The sequence below is a fragment of the Acipenser ruthenus genome, chromosome 5, assembly GCF_902713425.1.
Source record: "Acipenser ruthenus chromosome 5, fAciRut3.2 maternal haplotype, whole genome shotgun sequence".
In the NCBI taxonomy this organism is placed as follows: domain Eukaryota; kingdom Metazoa; phylum Chordata; class Actinopteri; order Acipenseriformes; family Acipenseridae; genus Acipenser; species Acipenser ruthenus.
Genome location: NC_081193.1, coordinates 26,047,501 through 26,066,113, shown reverse-complemented (window position 1 = coordinate 26,066,113; position 18,613 = coordinate 26,047,501). Strand labels below are relative to the sequence as shown.

At 39.6% G+C, this 18,613-nt stretch overlaps 1 protein-coding gene across 2 annotated transcripts in view; it reads left to right on the top strand.

Annotated features, from left to right (window-relative positions):
• Positions 1-10,612, top strand: part of LOC117402960 (potassium voltage-gated channel subfamily KQT member 5-like) — a 259,050-nt gene extending 248,438 nt beyond the window's left edge. The window contains exons 13-16 of one of the 2 annotated variants that reach the window (XM_034004697.3): positions 1,846-1,977; positions 3,264-3,377; positions 6,587-6,713; positions 7,944-10,612. In XM_034004697.3, the coding sequence (XP_033860588.3) occupies positions 1,846-1,977; positions 3,264-3,377; positions 6,587-6,713; positions 7,944-8,897 (1,327 nt within the window). In that variant the 3' untranslated portion in view covers positions 8,898-10,612. The remainder of the gene's footprint in view (positions 1-1,845; positions 1,978-3,263; positions 3,378-6,586; positions 6,714-7,943) is intronic. The other variant, XM_034004698.3, reaches the window with a different exon arrangement.
• The last annotated feature ends 8,001 nt before the right edge of the window (positions 10,613-18,613 follow it).

Genomic DNA, 18,613 nt, shown 5'->3' with positions numbered 1-18,613 from the left:
TTACATCCCTTTCCATGGGACTAATCTGTTTTTTTTTTTTTTTTAACTTATTCAAGCTTTTGTTTTTGTGTCAGAGATGGAATAGAAACAAAGACACAAGTTTATTTGTTTTAAGTGGCTCACTCACATATTGTGTGATGAAAGGTTTTTTGTGTACACATCATTACCTTACTTACAACCACATTGTTGCACAGCTCTCACACTCAGACTGTATATTATAGTATATATTACAGTATAACTGTTATGCTATTATGTCACCTACATTTTCAAATGTTTGTAATGATACTCTGTTATTATTATTTATTTATTTCTTAGCAGACGCCCTTATCCAGGGTGACTTACAATTGTTACAAGATATCACATTATTTTTTACATACAATTACCCATTTATACAGGTGGGTTTTTACTGGAGCAATCTAGGTAAAGTACCTTGCTCAAGGGTACAGCAGCAGTGTCCTTCACCTGGGATTGAACCCACAACCCTCCAGTCAAGAGTCCAAAGCCCTAACCACTACTCCACACTGCTGCCCCAACATCTATTAAATGTTCACTGTTCTAAGTACTATTCATATGGCAACATTTTCTAAGTTGTTCAATATACAAACATTACATTATATAATATTTATTGTATTGATTAAAAATGTGCAGAGTAAAATACTTCTGGCCCACCTACTCCTAACTTTTTTCCAATCTGGCCCACTTAAAAAACTAGTTGAAGAGCCCTGCATGAATACCTCAAGAAGCAACTTGCTTTCACTCAATTATAGCTGTGATGTTGATTCTCAAAGGCTGAGCGTGAACCTTTTTATAAGGTAGCCCCATTTCAACTGATATAATCGAGTTGACAATCATTAACCCTTTAGGTCCAAGCTATTTTCGGCTGTTTTTACAGTCAGATTTGTGCCTATAACTCTTTAACTATAAAGGTTACAGGTTCATACGTGGAATGCATGTGCACACAAAAAAAATTATTATTATTATTTATTTCTTAGCAGACGCCCTTATCCAGGGCGACTTACAATTGTTACAAGATATCACATTATACATTATTTCACATTATACAGATATCACATTATTTTTACATACAATTACCCATTTATACAGTTGGGTTTTTACTGGAGCAATCTAGGCAAAGTACCTTGCTCAACAAGGGTATAACAGCAGTGCCCCCCACTGGGGATTGAACCCACAACCCTCCGGTCAAGAGTCCAGAGCCCTAACCACTACTCCACACTGCTGTTAAGTAGTCTGAGACTCACCCTGTTTAGACAGATAACAAAACATTATTGATTGTTTATAAAATTTAGCACGGCCAGCTCAAATCTGACAGTATACAATGAAACTTCTATAGGGAACATGGAAAAAAAATGAACAAATTGGATAATAAATAAAGCAATTATGGCCATATATAAAAAGGTACCAAAAACAACCAAAAAAATGAACAATTGAAAAATGTGCAAATTAAAAACAAAAAGAATACAAAGAGAAAAAATGGAATTATTCACACCAGGGACTCTGAACATGTGGTGCAAGATGGGGCTACTCACTGTGGCTTCAAAGCCATTCAATGTGGCGTCCATGGCAACCTAACCATAATGGGCCAGGTCGCCGGCAGGATTTTTAACATGGAGCAGACAATAAAGTGTTTTACGTAGGGTAGAAGGACCGAAGGTGAAATGTGCTGCAGTGCTGCGGCACACCAAGGTGGCTGCTACTGTACCACTGGGGGAAGAAACAGATGATGTCAGGAACATGACCTCTTTAAAAAAGCATCATTTAGTTGTTTGTTCTAGAAAGTGATTTAAGCTCTTGTTTTGTTTTGTTTGTTGTTTTTTTTATTTGCAGAATAATGAAATTTCATGTTGCAAAGAGAAAATTTAAAGAAACATTACGGCCTTACGATGTGAAGGATGTGATTGAGCAGTATTCAGCAGGTCATCTGGACATGCTCTGCAGAATCAAGAATCTTCAAATGCGGTGAGCAGGCTGTGGACACGCACACACCACACTGTCTTAAAAGCACACACAGCCCTATCTGTACACAGAACTACAACAGCACAGTCACACTCTTGAAAGCACAACAGTGAATGGCATTCACTTACCGATAGCAACACTGTATAGATGTTGTAAAGACAAACTTAAGTGCAATTATCCACAAATATAAAGATTAAAAATAACTTGTACAGCAGCTCACTTCATCGATAGGGTGAGATGTTAAATGTACAGGTATTGGCAGATTTTGCACCATTTAGTTGTTTAATGTGATTTTTCACTGCTCTTTGGTAATTTCTATATTGTGAATACAGTTTTTTTTTTCTCTTTTGCTCTGGGACCATGCATTGTACTATAGATTTTGTTGTTCTTTATTCACTGTATAGGAATTACACAGAGCAGTGCAGTGAAAAGGTAAACAGCACCATATTTTCTTTACATATTACAGATTTAAAAAAAAAATTGGAAATGATTCAAACAATGAAAAGGAATAAAACATTATGTATAAGAGATTGATCTTTAACTTTGGGTCTTTAAAGTTGGGTTTTGCTTCAAACTATCGTACTTGTTTAATTCATATTGTAAAAAAAAAAATTGTAAAGGAGATCATATTATTCCTATAAAAGTGGGGTGGGGGCATTTATTGCTGAGACCCCTTGCTTACTAAATATGTCATTATACCTTATTCCTTATGAGATTATTGTCCAATCCTCAATACATGAAAAATATTATAAATCAGCACTCTATTCCACAAGAGCAGCAGTGCCTCAAGTATTAGTAATGGACTACAAATCAAGAACAACTGGGTGGGACATTTATCTAAAAATGGGTTTCTGCAATGGTGACTGGTACAAATAATCCAGTAACACTTTGCATTAAGTGTCTCTAATCACTGTGTATTTACATAGTAGTTACTTAGTACATGCATCTTTTTGCACGTGCACAATTGTATCAGAAAAGAGTTAGGGGGGTTTGGGTCAGGTTAAGGGATAAGGTTATATCACGCAAAGAAATGTCTACACATGAAGTACATTGTAACTATGCATAATAACATTGTAATTATGTGTATATACACATGTATTTACTAAATAACTACAATGTAAATACACAGTAATTAGACACTTAATCTGAAGTCTTACCAATAATCCCACCCCCAGACATTCTGTACTGAACTATTTCAAGTAGTGTCTCTTCACACACTCAATAAGTCCACATTTTGTACTGTATTTACCTGTTTTCTTTCCCAATGTAATGTACCCTCTTTCATGTAGGTTGGATACCATTGTAGGTCCACAGCCACAACTGACGACCAAAGTCAAGACCTTTTCCTCCCCCTCTCTGCACTTATATTATAGTCAACATGGCAGAAAGCAGTCCTCATCCGGGTTAGGCATATTGCTGTGAAGCTGTTGCTTTAACAAGAGATCTGAGTGGACATATTCTAACATCTTCTTATGTCAGGGGGTCAATATCAGCAACCATTTTGCAATAAAGAAATACATGACTTGGCATTCATGAAAATGAACGGTAGTCAAAATCTTCATTTTTTCTTTGGGTCATCCCTTCCTCAGTGCCTGGTACTGTCCTGGGACAGAGGTGTAGACCCTACATAAACCATGAATGTAGCATACTTGTTTTGCACTTCCATTAGCTACATAGGTCTCAAATGTGCAGTTTTGAAAGAAACACATATCGCCAATTGTAAAGCAGCAGGAAGGAAGCCATTGAAGGGGTCGGGTTCGATGTGTCCTTCGTTCAGCAAATAGTGAAGCTACACAGCTTTTATAGCTGTCTGCGCCTGACATATTGCACTCATCTCCAATGCATTTGTTCTGTTTACAGAAAACAGCTCACTCACAATTTTTTTGTACTGTAAATCCAGAAATATTTGCGAGCCATTTTATTATGCGATTTTCACGTATCAAAAAAATTTCCAAACATAACATATATAAATGCTTCCAATGGTTGACTTGTACGAAATTCATCCTACTGTTAGAGGGCGTTAGTAGCTGACATTACCGATATTGATGTGGATCTGAAAAAATCTACAATAAAGCCAGAGCATGCAAACTGGCTATTTTTTTTTAGAACATTCCACATAGCTTTTCTGTGACCCTCTCTGTTGTAAATTAAAAAAATAGAATGTTTGGTTTTAAGATGCTATAAAAAGGTAACTGTTTTAACTTTGGTAAATACTTTCTAGTAGTATTTCTGTTGATTTACTATTATATCAGAATTTGCATTCAGTTGTTTTGGAGTTAATATTGCACTAGTAGGCCTATACACTGCATACAACACTAAATGTCTCTGAAGTTGTTTGTATAGCTCTTGCATTAGAAACAGTTTACAGATACTGGCAGATTTGTATTTTTTGCCCAATCAAATTTGATTTACAGCCATTTCCAAGATCTCATGGACTTTATTCAAATTCACAATTTTCACAATTTCCGTGACCTCCATGACAGAATCGTAGCCTTACTGCACATGTGAGACCTACTTAATGAATAGATGTGCACAAGAAATTTATTAGCTGCAATTACTTAAAATTAATAAAAACATGATCCATCCGCTTTGGGTCAGGGGAATTATCTCTTGTGTCCTAGCAAATTGAATCAGTTTGACCAGGATATTGTAAAGATGATATTTTGAAACTGTGCAAGAATTTTGACTTCCTGATGTTCTAGTTTCTAAATGTGTTCTAATCATGGGAAGTGTTTTCTCTTATATAATAACGTATCTCTTTTAACAGCTCTGTGTGTTACTCTGTAATGTGAAAAGCAAACATTTTATAAAAACAAGAAGTACCACTTAAAAAGGGGGGGAGATTAAAGCCCCTTTCACACTGGCATGCTCTACCCGGGTCAGAACCTACCGGTTCAGCACCCGGTATCATGCGGGTCGGCTATGTGATTTCACACTGCTTTTGATAAAGCAGGGTTGACCTGGGTGACAGACACAAGTAAACAATGCACATATCAATGCCCCGGAAGCAGCTTGTTACAGACACTTCCATCCAAGCTTCTCTGGATTGAACCGTCTGCCCAAATGTTGATTAGAACAAATGTTTCTTCATCCCTGCTGCAGTCTGGCTCATGGTGTGTCTCAAGCAACAGAAAGAGGGCTAAACAGAATAAACAGAAATGTTCCTTGCGGAAACTTTCACGCAGGTGTGGCTGTTTGTTATTTCGTCTGCCGTCATGCATTTTGTCTCGCTCAACCTGGGTCAAAGCATGTTGATCCACATCCTGAGGTAGATTGCTAGGACCCGGATAGCCAGAACCCAGGTCCGGACTTGGGTAAGAGTGTCAGTGTGAAAGGGGTTTAAGATTAGCAGGTAATTTGGGCTAAATGACCAATTTGAATTCAAGCTTTTAAATCTCTACTTTTCATTTTACAGCTGTTACTATTCCTAATATTTTGCTACTAGATTTAAATTATTACCTTGCTGGTCAATTGAGTGCAAGTGTTAAGGTTAGGGTGTTGGACAATATTCTTATAATATTTTGTTATGTTTCCACAAGATGCGCACCAACCTCCAACAACTATTGGGATGCAGTCGTTTCATTTTTGTAACTGTCAGAATTTATCAGCTGTTACTTGTTTTCCTTCAGCTTATTACATATAATCAGCTGAGCTACAAGACAGGAAGGGAACTGACACCATAGTGTCAAAAAGCAAACAAAATATCTTCAACAAAAGAAACAGGGGACCATTGCTAACAGGTGCGAAAATAGATTTTAAAACCTAGCACCTAGACACATTTCATGATTCTGTCTGGTTGGTTTAGCAGATTCAATAACACAGGTCCTGACACTAGGGTACGAGCAATGGTAGCCCTAGTGTCAAGTTTAATAAAGAAAACAAAACAAAACAAAGCTAAGCTAAAAATAACGGTTTGCCACACATGGCGAGCGTACCACAGTTTGGGAACCTCTGCCCTAAACTAACCTACTGCTGTTGCTCCCAAAGTCCCAGCCTCCCAGCGACTCCGGGTCTTTACGACAGTCCTGGCTGGGCAGAGCCTTCACAAGCACTGTCTTGCATTTGAAGGGTTCCGTAGTAGTTATCCTGTGGAGCGGACGCTTTCCTCCTCCATGTAAACAAAGCACCCCTCTGTGTAGCATGGAGGTGCAGTCGCCTCGAGCCGTGGCACAGGCTCTTCTGGAGCTGTGGGCAGGCTCCCCGGGCACGCCCCACGGGCACGCCCCACAGCCAATACAGACCTCCTCATCAGATCAGCGCTGGGATCAATTGGTTAATGCAAGCCTGGAGCCAGTGAAGGCTTTGCCAGTCTAGTTTTTGCTCTTAGAAATTACATGTTTTACAGTTTTAATGATCAGTTTTAACATAATATTTAATCCAACAGTCCAACCTTAACATATGTGTTCTCACGGTTATCAAGATGTCTGCTTATTCAGATTAATTATTAGAATACTGAAGCTAATTGCTTTTATTGTTTTAACATACAATCACAGCAGAGTCTTGTTTACTAACTCTCTGTGACTGTTCTCCTGTCCTGTCATATTGGGTGCCGTCAGAATAGCTGTAAGATATTTTACACTGGGTTCATTTCTTTCTTCCTTCCTTTACACAGAGTTGACCAAATTCTTGGCAAAGGACAAATACCAGGAGATAAGAAAGCCAGAGAAAAGATTCTGCCAGAGAGTGAGACGACTGAAGACCTAAGCATGCTGGGACGAGTATGTAAAGTGGAAAAACAGGTGAGGTTTTGTAGATTTCTGTAATTTACAGATTTTCTTTTTTTTTTTTTTTTACATATCGCTTACTGTTTCTGAAGTGTGAAATAATTCTGAGGTTTTGTTATGTTGCTCCAATGTATTCACATCTCTCTCTATCTGACTTGGAGTTTACTTTGATCCTAAGCACCTGCATTAAAAAACCTTCCTTGTTATGAGGATGTGGAAGCAATTATAATCGTTTTACTTTTAATTAATCCATGTTATGAATGATACAGTGAGTAAAGTATATCAAACTTATATTATTTAAAGATTAGCATTCGAAGATTATTAGTAATACAGAAATACACTGTTATTGCAATTATACCTCTAGGCACGATATAATGGTCAGCTAGTTTTAAACAGCATACAGAGTAATTGGTCAATATTACCTGAAGCCAGAGGTTATTTTTTCAGGAACAGGAGTGAAGGACATCATCTTGAATCTCCCGAATAGCCCAAGAAATGTATCTAGGTTCAGTGTATTTATATGCTACAGCTCCAACTCTAGGATGAGGCCATTATGTGTAATTGGTTACATTTCTATATGTGTTGAGCATTGACTTGTTATAAAACAGTTGTTATGCTCCCATCACTATTACCCCATGGTTATATAAAAGATATTATGCTGAGTCATCTCTATCATTCCATGTACTTTCAACCTTGTACTGCTGACTCAGTCTTGATCGGACTGGTTTTAGCAAGAGCAGTAGCTTGTTAATGCAAACCTTCATAACCCTATTTCCAACATACAATTAACCCTTCAATATGACAATCTGATCTTTCAATGCTGCCAGCCCCACTGACTCTATGTCTATAAGAGGTAATAGACAGGCTTGCAGAGTTGAAAAGTCATATAGTAATACGACTGGAATAGAATCAGTCCAGGCACTTACAGTTAGAGCTTCAGTCAAGCTCAAAGCAAGTGCCAACCAAGGTAAAGGCAGATTTAGAGAAAAAAAAGATAATAATTCAATACTGAAGCAACAGAACCAAAATCAAAAAATAGTAAGGCAAATGTAAACAATATATTAAAATTACATTTGAAGATACTTGCTCTTTAAGAATGTTCTCAATTCAATGAGGGCTGCACTGTTATATCAGCAATGTGCTAACATCATCCCACAAAAAGCCAAGTTTTGCACAAAAAAAGCACACACAAAAAAGCATCAACTACTAAATCCTAAATCCCTGCAATTTGTTTTCACCTTCCAGGTACAGTCTATAGAATCCAAGCTGGACTCCCTCTTGGAAATCTACAGACAGGTTTTACGAAAAGGATCGGCCTCAGCGCTGACCCTCGCCTCGCTGCAGATGCCCTTGTTCGAGTTTGAGCCGACCTCTGACTACCAGAGCCCCTTGGACAGCAAAGATGTCTCCAGCTCAGCGCAGTACAGCAGCAGCGAGTCCAGATCTGCCAGTGCCAACATTCCCCAAGGATTGCAACTGATATTGACGCCAAACGAGCTGAACAATTCAGCCTACTATTCTTACTCTCCAACTATGCATGGCTTAGCCATGCAGGTGCCAATGAGCCAGAGTGAGGGGGCTATACCTGTTGTGACACCCAATAACTTGTCAAGCCAAATGACTCAACCTTCCAAGCCAGCAGCCCCGACGACCTTGCAGATCCCCTCTCTGCCATCCCTTAAGCATATCAACAGGCCCATAAACATTATTCCAGTCATCACACAGGAGGGTGGTTCTGATGTCACTGTCTGCCTTGTTGCTTCAACAGATGATGGGCAGACTGCACAGACCAATGCAAAAGAGAAGGGCTTGTGGAGAAGGCACGTGGGCCTGGAGGGGGAAGCCTCGGTTTCAGGGCCCTCAACGACGGACAGAGTCTTGGAGAAGTCGCTGTCTGTTCAAGACCTGATGCAGTCCACAGAGGAGCTCCACACAAACCACTCAAGCAGTGACTCAAATGGCTCACAAGGGAGCCAGGAGATCTATCCCGATTGGAAGGACACAGAGCTGTTCATAACAGACAAGGAGTTGGACACAGAGACCATGACAGAGGGCTTTGATTTCCTCACACAATCCACAGTGGACACAACACTCCCCGCTGACTTTCTGATGCCTGGAATAGGACGATCATCTCAAAGTAGTGGCGGAACCGGGGATAACTCCGACTCCCTCAGCCTGCCTCATGTCCGACTAAAATAGCACCACACAGGAGAGTTTTGTTTGTAAACTTAGTACTTCCTTTAATCATACATATCATTGCATGGACTATTCTTAACAAAAACAATAAATAAAAAAATGTAATCTGAAGAAACTTGCAAGAATCTGAAAGAATCCGAAAGGCAGTTATATGAGCCCATAATCTCCTAGCTGCATGACATGTGCATGTTTAAATTAACAGTACATTTAATTATTGTAATATCCATACGTCAAGCCCTTTCATTTAGTAAGAGTACAAACAGATTTAGTGGTAATCTTTCCAGCTAATGCAACTGGGATCTGCCAAATCTTAATGATTGGACTTACTAAAACGTACTGCTACTTAGCTGCAGCAGTCATGAAAAAAAAAATAGCTTAGCATTTTACTTTCTGGTGGGAAGAATCCTACCGTTAGTGGGTAATACAGAATTTTATGTTTACAATGAACTATCTTAAGTACAGCTGCTAGCAAAGGTACTGAGGAAAACAGAATAGTATGGCTGCTACTTACAAAACACGCATTTGGTCATTACTCTTTGGTTGAATGTTCATTTCTATATATCTTTGGTCGGTCAGTGAGTGATATGTACAGCAGCACTATCAGGATGTTCTCAAGAACATACTTTTCATACAAAATGTAGAAAAACTTTTTTCTGAGGATTTATTATTATTACCACGGTAGAAAGGAAGTTACTGCAGTCTTAAGTGTGGCTTTAAATGCCTCAGACTGTAAGATAAAGGACTCTGCTAAAGTTACCCTCAACTTCTTTCTTTCTTTCTTTCTTTCTTTCTTTCTTTTTTTTCAAACATATTCTTGGATGTTACTCATCAGCTTTGCAACATGAAAGTTAATGACAAACTGTAGAATGTATATATCATCATGTTAATATGTGTATGAGATGTCTGAATACTGGGTAGCAGTGTACTATAGTTTATGTTTAAACAAATGCCAACAGGTGGATCCAGAAGGCTATCTTGAAGCACAATTTGCTCTGAAGTGATCTGCCAAGTAATGCAAAGTGCATACCAATTTTATAATGTTCTGCTACAAGCTATGTATGAACGCCATGATAAACCTAAATAAACAGACACACAATGTCAGACTGCTTAAAGCGGGACAGCAAAGAACAATAAAGTTTTTTCAGCACCTCAGAAACATTAACTTATTTGGCATATGTTGTACATTTCAAATGATAAAGGATGCCGATTTTTAATGAATGTCCACATTTAGCTAAACTCAGTCTCCAAAAACTGAATTATTGTATAACATACACACCATACAGATGTAATAGTTTATTTCCCTTCTTTGATCAAATATGCTTTAACGGTGCCTTTCTTGCATACTGTTTGAATTTTGTATTCAAACTGTTACAGGTCTCCAGTGATGGAGACTTCTATTCAGAAGACGATAGCAATCAAACTGTTATGTGTTAGAAAATACTGTTTCCTGCTGCAGACCTGAACACCATGGCAGTTAATTACAAGTGAATATGTTTTTTTGTTTTTTTTTAAACTAATTATTTCACTGGTAATTTATTACACAGAACTGGCCTTAACTTACATGCTTGAGAATTTTAAGGTTCTGTTTTGTTTTTATCTAATTTATTTCAAGAAAATATGTGCACATAACAGAGATATTCCATTAACTCTGAAAGAAAAACAAATGCAAAATGACCTTTTGTCTCATACTTCAATAAACCAAGAACATGTAAAATGATGCTTTTTGTGTTATATGTAAATGACTATGAAGTATATATTTGAGGACATTGCATTTCAGTATCATAAAAATGGATATTAACATGATGACCTGACATCCATCCATCCATCTCCTATATTCCCAGATTCTAATACTCGTTTTTGTCCAGTGTTGCCACAATTGGATAAGCAGGTCTATAGATAGAGTATATGCAAAAATCTAAGCATGACATATGTATGTACTGTAAGTGCATATGAACAGACTCCTCTGTAAATTAAAAAAAGACGTGTAGAAGGAAGTGTTATGTTTGTTCCTTTAATAATGACAAACAGGGCATAAGTTTATAACCTTTATTAACAAATGTAAACTAGCTAACCGGATACAACTCAGGATTACCATACCGAGCTCAGCTCCCAGGTTAGTAACATATCCATGTACGTCATTACCGCACTGCCTACCGGGAACTGGAGTCCTTGTTATTAACACATAACAACACATCTTCCCCCCTTTAAAAGAAACTACTTTTCTTTATAAATAAGGAAGTTTTAAACAGAACACATTTGTTTCACTTTTTCCTTTTTACTCCGTCTACCCCATCCTCTACGTATCTCTCTGTTTACACAAACTTTTTTTTGTTGTTGTTGTTGTTGTCTAGCCACAGTCCCTATGCTATTGCAATTTAGCAAGTTTCAATAAGTCTCTCACGTGGCTTTACAGTCCTTCGTGGTCTGCTATGTATCTCCGCTGGTATACTGGGTACAGCTGTCAGACCGAAGTCAGTTTGATTCAGGGAACTGTGATCAACCTGTTCACTGATGGTGGCTTTTGACCATTCTGGAGTGCTTTTTTGATGAGTATCAGCCTCTTGGTTTGATGTTTGATAACGAAGATCCACACAATTTCTCCTCAGAGCTGTTCCATGCTCTGTCTGGATCTCATAAGAACGAGGTGCGATTTCTTGTTGCACACATTCCTTGCTGTGTCCAGGTTCCTGTGGAGTAGTCTCTGAGTTGTACTTGATCTCCAGGCCTCAGGTTGGGTAGTTGTTTTGCACTCTTGTCATGTTGCTGTTTTTGTTTCTTCTTTTGTTGCTCTTTAGCGTGTTTGACTTTGTGTGCTCCCTTAGGTGTTAGCAGGTCTTTGTGCATTGGAAGGTTGGTGCGTATGCGTCCTCCCATCAACATCTGGGCTGGTGACAGGCCGTTCTGCAGTGGCGCACCCCTGTATATCGTGAGACTTCTCTGGAAGTCCTCCTTTCCATCATATGCCTTTTTCATCAGACCTTTGATGATTTTGACTGAGCTCTCCGCAAGACCGTTGGACCTTGGGTAGTTTGGGCTCGAGGTTGTGTGTTGGAATTCCCATTCCTTGGCGAAGGAAGCGAACTCACTGCTCGAGAACTGAGGACCATTGTCGGAAAACAGTTCAACAGGGACCCCATGTCTCGCGAAGACTGTCTTCAGGTAAGAGATGACTGCTTTACTAGATGTTGATTGCAGTGTCGCCACCTCCGGATAGTTAGAGTAGTAATCAATGACTACAATGTGACTTTTTCCATTACAGTCAAATAGGTCAACTCCAACTTTGAAGTAGGGTCTGTCGGGCACAGGATGAGACATAAGCGGCTCTACTTGCTGTTTGGGTCTGTAGGTGAGACATATTTCACATGAAGCTGTGGTCTGGCTGATATCTTGGTTCATTCCCGGCCAGTACATAACTTCTCGTGCTCTGCGTTTGCATTTTTCCTCACCTAAATGTCCTTCATGTATCTTTTGTAGCATTTCCTTGCGTAGTGCTGTCGGGATCACAAACTTGTTTCCCTTGAAGACAATGTCATTCACAATGGAGAGTTCTTCTCTGCACGTCCAATAGTCCTGGATTCTCCTTGTACAGTCATTCTTCTGTGCAGGCCATCCTTTCAGTATTCTCTCTTTAAGCTCTTTCATTGTCTCATCTGATTCTGTCTCTTGTCTGATCTGCTCAGTTCTCACGGCAGACACAGGAAGTGATGTCATGATCATGTCGACATAAGCTTGTATTTCTGCACTTTTCTTGTTATCTGCGCTTTCTTCCTTGTCTACAGCTCGAGAAAGAGTGTCGGCCACAAACATGAATTTTCCTGGTGTGTATATCATCTTCACATCATATTTTTGCAGTCTGATCAACATGCGCTGTATCCATGATGGACACCAGCGGCTTATGGTCAGTTTCTACTTCAAAGGCTTGTCCGTAGACATACTGGTGGAACCTTTCGCATGCATATGTGCTGGCTAGGAGTTCCTTCTGTATTTGAGCATATCTGGATTCAGCGCTCGTTAAGGCTCTCGACGCATAGGCAACAGGTCTCTTCGTGCCGTTGCAGTAGCACTGCACCTAGGCCGTACTGTGATGCGTCTGCGGAAATCCTGGTGCTCCACTCTGGGTCATAAAACTTAAGCACCGGCTCCTCCATTATTGTCTTTTTCAGGTTTTTGAAGCATTCTTCCTGCTGATGGGACCACATCCACTCATTTTTCTGCTCGAGAAGACATCTGAGTGATGCTGACTGTGTTGACAGTTGGGGTATGAACTTCGCCAGGTATGTTCTGGGGACGTTCCATGTTCTCGATGGCTGATGTTTTCCGTGGGTCTGGCTTTACTCCTGCTTCGGGGAGGACATCTCCCACGAAGGTAAGTGTTTTCACCCCAAACTCACATTTGTCTTTGTTTAGTTTTAAGTTTACTTTTTGTGTCAAGTCTAGTACTTGTCTCACTCGTGCGTCATGTTCTTCTCGCGTGGACGCCCATATGATGATGTCATCCATCATGGTCTCTACCCCTGGTATATGCTTGAATAGCATATGAATTGTCTTGTGGTAGACCTCTGGTGCTGAAAGAATCCCGTATGGTAGACGAAGAAATCGGTACCTGCCTTCGGGTGTATTGAAGGTGCATAGCTTCGAGCTTGCCTCGTCTAGCTTCATTTGCCAGGAGCCCTGATGACGCGTCCAGCTTACTGAACCACTTGGCACCAGCAAACTGCGACATGATCTCTTCTGTTGTGGGCAACTTGAAGTGCTCTCGCTTAATTGCTTTATTGAGATCCCTTGGGTCTAGACATATCCGCAGCTGTCCGTTTTTCTTGGCCACTATTACCAGCGAGCTCACCCAGTCTGTAGGTTCATCAATTTTCTTTATCACGTTCATCCTCTCCATTCGTGCGAGTTCCTCCTTAAGTTTTCCTCTCAGTGCAAAAGGAACTTTCCTGCAGGCATGGACAACTGGAGTCACCAGGTAAACATCCAAGTCCCTTAAAAACATCTGCGTACTCCTTCAGGAGTAAGTTTTGGTCGTTTTCAGTCTGTGATGTCACTACAAACACTCTCTTTACCAGGTTGAGCCTTTCACATGTTCTGAGTCCTAGGATTGGCTTTACGCTCTTCTCCACGATCAGTAGCTGTGTCTTGATCTGTTGTCCCCTGTGTTTGAAGGTTACCATGCAGCCTCCTTTGACTGGTACATTTTCTCCGGTATAGCCAGTCACTTTCACTTTCACAGGGTGGATTTTGCTCTTTGTTTTTAGTGTCTTGTAGTCATCAGTGGATAATAGGTTTACCTGGGCTCCAGTATCAAGCTTGAATGGTTTATAGTCTCATTTACAGTCAATGGCACAATCCATTCAGCTTTATAATCATCGCAACTCTGCACGGAATCAACAAAGAATTCTTCTGGCTCTTCAGTGACTGCATGGACCTTTTTCTTTGCAGCCTCAGCTCTGCAGCATTTTGAGAAATGGTTCCTTTTCCCGCAGTTGTTACATGATTTGCCGAATGCTGGACATGACTTGGGTTTGTGACTGCCTCCGCATTTGCCACATTTGTTCTCCGGGATTTTCTCTCTCTCTTGCTTTTGTTTTGTAGAGCGTTTTGTGTGCTGCTCCTCTCTCTAATGCATGCACGGCTGTCTCATCCCTGCGCAGCTCCTTAGCTTGTGCACGGGTGGTCTCTGCTGCTCTACACAAGTTCACTGTCTTTTCCAGTGTCAAATCTTGCTCACGTAGTAATCTCTCCCTAAGTCCATTATCAGGTATTCCACAGACTATTCTGTCTTTGATGAGAGAGTCTTTTAAATTTCCAAAATCACATGTTTTACTCAGTGTGTGTAGCTCAGCTAAATACTGATCAAAACTTATTCCTTGTTTAAGATCACAGGAGAAAAACTTGTATCTCTCAAACGTGATGTTCTGGCTTGGTACAAAGTACTCCTTAAACTTAGCCATGAGCACATTCAAAGTTAAATTTGCCTCGTCAAGTTGAAAGCTATTATAAATGTCCAAAGCATCTTCGCCTATGACATGCAGAAAAATGGACGCTTTCAGTTTTTCATCGTTTCCCCCAGCTCCACTTGCAGCTAGATATATATTGAATCTCTGCTTGAAACGTTTCCAGTTATCAGCAAGATCGCCAATCAACTGCATAGGTGTGGGCGGGCTTAATTTATCCATGACTGGAAACACTCCTGGTACAAGAATTTCTCTTACTTGATTTGATTGCTGATCATCGGCAACAATATTCTCTCCTGCTTGGGTAAGTTGCTCCTCAGTTTCACTTTCACTGGTATTACTTGTTGTTTCGCTCATCTGTGTTAGCTAGCGTTTTCTCTCCACTACTCACGCTTCACTTTCAGCCTCGTGTAGCAGCTGTTTACTTTCGTTTTCACTCGCGGCGCTTGTGGCATTTTATTGAGTCTTTTCTTTGCTTGCTCCGTCTATGCTCGCCAACATCCCGCTCTGACACCAAGTTATGTTTGTTCCTTTAATAATGACAAACAGGGCGTAAGTTTATAACCTTTGTTAACAAATGTAAACTAGCTAACCGGATACAACTCAGGATTACCATACCGAGCTCAGCTCCCAGGTTAGTAACATATCCATGTGCATCATTACCGCACTGCCTACCGGGAACTGGAGTCCTTGTTATTAACACATAACAACACAGGAAGTAACCCACCAAGTTTCAGCACAATTACATTACTGGTATGGTATGATACAGTATATACTCAGATACTGATATGTCTTTACTAAGTTAGCTTTTCTCTATTCAGGCTTCTGATTCTGTTTCTTCTGTTCCTTAGCAACTGGCTACTATTACATGTATGTAAAAATGTACATGTGACACTATTTTCCAATATTATAACAGCAAGAGAACATTCAAAGAGGATGTTAGATGTCTATGAGATACAAATGTCTAACTCATAGACAAAGAGAAAAAAATAGCAAATATTTTAAATGCTTACTTTTCACAAGTTTTTACAAAGGAGCAAATGGACAACATGCCCCACGTGTCAACCTGTTCCTATCCAGTTATAAATAACTTTAGCATAACAGAGGCAGAAGTGTTAAAGGGACTAGGAGCTCTTAAAATAAACAAAACCCCTGGGCTGGATGAGATCCCTCCCAATAATACTCAAAGAAATGAAAGAAGTTATTTACAAACCGCTAACCAAGATCATGCAACAGTCTCTTGACACAGGGGTTGTACCAACAGACGGGAGAATTGCAAACGTAATACCGATCCACAAAAAGGGAGACAAAACCAAACCAGGTAACTACAGACCAATAAGCCTGACTTCTATTATATGTAAACTTATGGAAACTATAATAAGATCCAAAATGGAAAATTACCTATATGGTAACAGTATCCTGGGAGACAGTCAGCATGGTTTTAGTAAAGGGAGATCGTGTCTAACTAACCTGCTTGATTTTTTTGAGGATGCAACATCAACAATGGATAATTCAAAGCATATGACATGATTTATTTTGACTTCAAGAAAGCTTTTGACAAAGTCCCACATAAAAGATTAATTCTCAATCTGAACGCAACCTCAAAATGGAGCAAGGTAACCAGTGGCATCCCAGGAGGGATCAGTATTAGGTCCTTTGCTATTCCTAATCTACATTAATGACTTTGATTCTGGTATAGTAAGCAAACTTGATAAATTTGCAGATGACACAAAAATAGGAGGATTGGCAAATACTGATGCAGCAGCAAAGGTCATCCAAAATGATCTAGACAGTATTCAGAACTGGGCAGATACATGGCTGTCACAAAGACGGCCGGAGTGGGTGGCGTCAGACCAGAAGCAGGAAATAAACAGACAGAGAGGTGTGGTTTGGTGAAGCTGAGCGAATGCTTTCGCTCAGCATTTAATAAACAGAACAGAAAATAAAAGGTTGGAACAGACAAAATACAGGACACGGCACTTGAGGCCAAAATAAATAGACAAACAAAACGGACTAGACAGACAAACAAACACGGTGAGCAGATACTTTACTACTATTATTTTAACAATTACTACCTCCGTCTCCAATCCCGTTCTCCACTCACCGAACACCCAACCCCGACTGAAAGAAATGTGCATCTATATATACTGTTGTGCTGGGATTCAATTACTAATTAATTATTCACTTGAATCCCAGCACGTGAATTAATTCTGTGCAACCCCGTGCTTACATATTACATTTAACCAGCACGTGAAGTGATTTGTGCCCTCCTCGTGCCTAAATACAAATCTACCTTTTTAAATCACACGTGAAACACAGACCCGTTTATATCCCGTGTACCAATCTATACACCAACATTAACACACGCACGCAACATACAACACATAATATGCACACAGGGGCGGGGCACATTGCCACAATGGCAAATAACATTTAATAGAGAAAAGTGTAAGATACTGCATGCAGGCAATAGAAATGTGCATTATAAATACCATATGGGAGATACTGAAATTGAAAAATACCTAGGAGTTTATGTTGACTCAGAAATGTCTTCATCTAGACAAAAAAGGCCAAAAAGATGCTCAGATATATAGTGAAACGTGTTGAATTTAAATCAAGGGAATGTTAAAACTGGAATACTGTGTTCAGTTCTGGTCACCTCGCTACAAAAAGGATATTGCTGCTCTAGAAAGAGTGCAAAGAAGAACGACCAGAATTATTCTGTGTTTAAAAGACATGTCATATGCAGACAGGCTAAAAGAATTGTAGGACTAGGGGTCACAAGTGAAGATTAGTTAAAGGGGCATTCAGAACAGAAAATAGAAAGCACTTTTTTACACAGAATTGTGAGGGTCTGGAACCAACTCCCCAGTAATGTTGTTGAAGCTGACACCCTCGAATCCTTCAAGAAGCTGCTTGATGAGATTCTGGGATCAATAAGTTACTAACAACCAAACGAGCAAGATAGGCCGAATGGCCTCCTCTCGTTTGTAAACTTTCTTATCTTCTTATGTTCTTATGTACGGATGGGCCTCCACTTATCCCCAGTTTCTCATATTCCCAACAGCATGTGCTAGCGTTAACTGGTTGTATGATATAGCAACTACACATTTCTGTAAAAAACATACTTCTGCTGTAGACCTCATGTACTACACACTCTAATAAATGTATATCACACTGCATTGCATGCAATTATCACATATTCCTTTCTTCATGCCATACTAGTACTGTATTTAATGGATTTGCTGGAGAGGATATTGCAACCGGTGTAGACTTCACTTCAGAAGATATCAATCAAACTATAATGTGTTGGAAAATATCATCCTCATCATCATATTTCACTGGTAATCTGTTACATATAACTGACCTTTAGAAAATATGTGCGCATAACAGAGATATTCCAACTCTGTACAAAAAGAAGAGAAGAGGGAAGAAGAGGCCTAATGTGGAGAAGGGGCAATAGTGATGCAGCATCTACTACGCCTTTCTCATTTAACGTCGAAAGCTCCTTGATTGGAGCTGTAATAGGTATGAACCAGACATTGTTTTATAAGAGAACAAGTGGCGTGATATGACTACATTTGTTTCTTGGCTCCATGGGCCTGATGTAACAGATGCCGTTGACATATAGAAACTGGGTTAGAACTGCTCTCCACATCTCCTGAGCTTTTTTTCCCCTGTGAAATATAACTTTATTTTCTTAACTCTACTGACACAGGATTTGTATTTCCTTAGAAATTAAAGTTGTTATGCTTGTTGTAC